General features: G+C 58.7%; 1 protein-coding gene across 1 annotated transcript in view; it reads right to left on the bottom strand.

Annotated features, from left to right (window-relative positions):
• The window catches only part of CMPK2 (cytidine/uridine monophosphate kinase 2), a gene marked incomplete at its 5' end in the record, with an annotated part of 11032 nt that extends 8049 nt beyond the window's left edge, over nucleotides 1-2983 (bottom strand). The window contains 3 exons of the mRNA XM_006910409.3: nucleotides 115-316; nucleotides 1234-1348; nucleotides 2687-2983. Coding sequence (XP_006910471.2) covers nucleotides 115-316; nucleotides 1234-1348; nucleotides 2687-2983 — 614 coding nt within the window. The remainder of the gene's footprint in view (nucleotides 1-114; nucleotides 317-1233; nucleotides 1349-2686) is intronic.
• Between the last annotated feature and the right edge of the window lie 3 nt (nucleotides 2984-2986).

Raw genomic sequence — 2986 nt, forward strand, 5'->3', positions numbered from 1 at the left:
TCCCATTATTCACGTTTCACTTAATAAACATAGTTGTATACTTGCACGTATCTGAACACATACGCACACACTTATATGTCATGAAGAAAATGCCAAAGCCATTTTCATACCCACCTGTCCACAATCACAGGAGATTTGGTGGATTCTTTAGCTATTTCAGAAGCCACGATGTAATTGCCCAAAGAGTAAAAGGCTCTTCTAATGATAGTTGGTTCGTCATCAAAGAGTTTCCTCCACTGGCTGATGCAAGCGGGTGGGGACTTTAAGAGGACAGCCTTGAGGGACTCTGCAACCGACTGAGTCACTGTGGTCTTACCTGCAGGTCACAGAGAAAATACAGCACGTCCTCATCCCTGCCACCACACCACTCCCAACTGCTAATATTAACTCAGAATGAGCAATGACATTCTCTCGACCTGTAAATCAAAGGAGTCGATTAAATAATGTGATTCTCTACATACATGTAAGATCCTTGGAAACTTCGGGCTCTCTGGTATTAGAACACTTGAGGGAAAAGCACACATCTTGTTGACACATCAATGGTAAACTTCGATGCGGAGGCCCCGTTATCAGCTCTGCCTCGCTCCATGTGACACTCTTCAGCTGACACGGGAAGGAGCCACGGGATGCTTGTCCCCGAGACGGACCTTGCCCTTGGGCGTCTCCTGCTGCCCCTAGGCCACCCTCCTCCTGCTTCCGAGTCTGGGGCTAAGTGCAGGTGCATCCACCAACTTTGACATCTATTTGGCAGCTCTCGAGGCATCTTCCCTCCACGTCCTACTTCTTCTGCCTTTTACTCCCCAACGGGCCTCTGTGGTCCCGGGCCACCCCGCTGGCTCGAGTCTCACGCCTTCGCCCATGCTGCTCGTGCCTGCCTGCCCGGAGGACCTCGCCCTTGTTCCTCACCTAAGCTGCTGCCATGGGGCCTGAAAACACAAGCCAGGTGTCAACCCTTCCAAGCTCTCCCTGACCAGGACCCCGGCCCCTTGTCTCCCACGCCGAGGCTGCATCCAGAGCCTTCTGGGGTTTGGCTGAGGCTCGGTACCCCCACCTCTTCAGTGGCCTCACACAGAAGGGCTTATGTGTCTCTGTGTCCCAGGCCTGCCCGGCTCCAGGCCAGTACACACTGACGGTTTATGATCTGAACTCTGTACAAAGTTCTGTCATGACCTGTCTATTTCTTCAACTGACCTCTTAACTCACTGCTGTAACCAAAAGGTAATATGCTCTTACCGGTGGCATCCAGTCCTTCGATGACGATCACCGGGAACTTTCCTTTCTGGGCCTGTTCGGGGCACTGGTCGACCAGGTCAAGCACAGCTCGGGCTTCGGGAATGAAGGGCGTACACTGTAAAACAGCGTCCGGGCATCAGCAGTGAGGCACCCAAGCTGTGCAGCAGCCGCATCTAATCGCTGAGAGCAAGCTCGTCTAACGCGAACACGTTATGTTTGGCACCACGCCCAAACTCAAAGTATTTTGAACCTGATAAGGCCTGGGTTGCTAATTTATGCTGTGTGGCTGCAGCTCAAAGAGGCAGTAATCGTCAGGATCCCCCGGCCTGCAGCCTTACTGACCCGCTCCCCGCAAAGGAGGAAGGACAGGAATGACACGCAATTGCAGAGCACGTGACACAGCAACGTGGAACCACAGGGCCGGCCTGGAACAGTGTGTCCAGTGCGGGAAGTCAGCTACATGGCAGGCCCCACAGACGGCAGCCAGCGTCACCTTCCCTCACTGCTCGGAGGCAGAGAGCGCGGAGGCTGCCGTCACGGACGGAGCAGAACGGGGTGTTTCGGGGGGTCTCGAAGTTCTCGCTGTCACCTCACTGCACAGCCCAGGCACCTCAGCCGGGAGGCCGGAGCCTGGTTCACGTGCTTCGCTCTGAGCAGGCGATATTCTAAGTGCTTACGGCGTTAACGTGGCCAGTCGCCATCGTGACGCTGAGGGGGATGCCCACCTACCGTTAAGGAAGCTGACACAAAGCACGCTTAAGAAACTTGCTGAAGGTGATGCCGGTAATAAACGCCAGAGTTTGGATTTGCAGCCCAAGCTGCTGGCTGGCTGGCCCTGCACGATTCCGGTCCCCAAAGTTCTCCCATAGGCTTGAAAGTTAACCTAGGACCCATGTGCAGCCCCTGGAGGCCACCTCTGGACACCCCCTCCCTGCCTGGAGAGTCCCAGCTCCCCATTCCCAGCACCTGCTATGTATCAGGTGTCCCCTTGACCTTCATTCACAACACTTACAGGTACTTCACATATGAAAGCGGGAAAACCAAACAGCTTGGCGGAGTGACTCAGGTCTGTGGCCCAGCAGGTAGCCCTGCGTGGCTAAGCTCCTTAAACCTCCAAGCTCACTCCCTTGCCAGCCCCAAGCCCCAGGAATGGCGGGATCACTTCCGACCTGGCATCCTCACCCCCGCCCCACACCGCACCCAGAGGCCCCTTGCCTCCGGGGTCACCTGCGGCACGCATTCACAGCAGCCACCGCACTGCTGGGCGCGAGGGTATCAGCGTCCCGCGTCAGGATGGAAGGGCCCGGCCGCAGGACCTTGGAAAGGGCCAGGGAGCGCAGACAGCCTGGCAGCCCCCGCCTCGTCCCCGGGGCTCTGACCCTTCCTGGGGCAGGGTGTCTGACCCTTCCTGGGGCAGGGTGTCTGTCCACCCTGTGTGCTCGGGAGCTCTTACCGCCTCCAGGACCGCACGGGCGGCTTCGCGGTCGGGGAAGACCCCAGAGCCGGGCAGGTCGGGCACCACGGGGTGCAGCGCGGGCTCCGGGGCGCGCACGACGGGCTCGGGGCCCACCTGCCGCCAGCCCCGGCCATCCTGCAGCTCCCACAGGAAGTGCCACAGCTCGTGGCGTGGGGTCCCCACGAACTCGCCCAGGCGCGGGCGCGGCGCCTCCACGTGCGAGTCCAGCAGCGCGAGCAGCGCGCGCCGGGTGTCGGGGCTGTCGCCGGGGTCGCGGAGCAGGACGCCGCGGTGCAC

This window comes from Pteropus alecto, unplaced genomic scaffold (genome assembly GCF_000325575.1).
Source record: "Pteropus alecto unplaced genomic scaffold, ASM32557v1 scaffold61, whole genome shotgun sequence".
Lineage (NCBI taxonomy): Eukaryota > Metazoa > Chordata > Mammalia > Chiroptera > Pteropodidae > Pteropus > Pteropus alecto.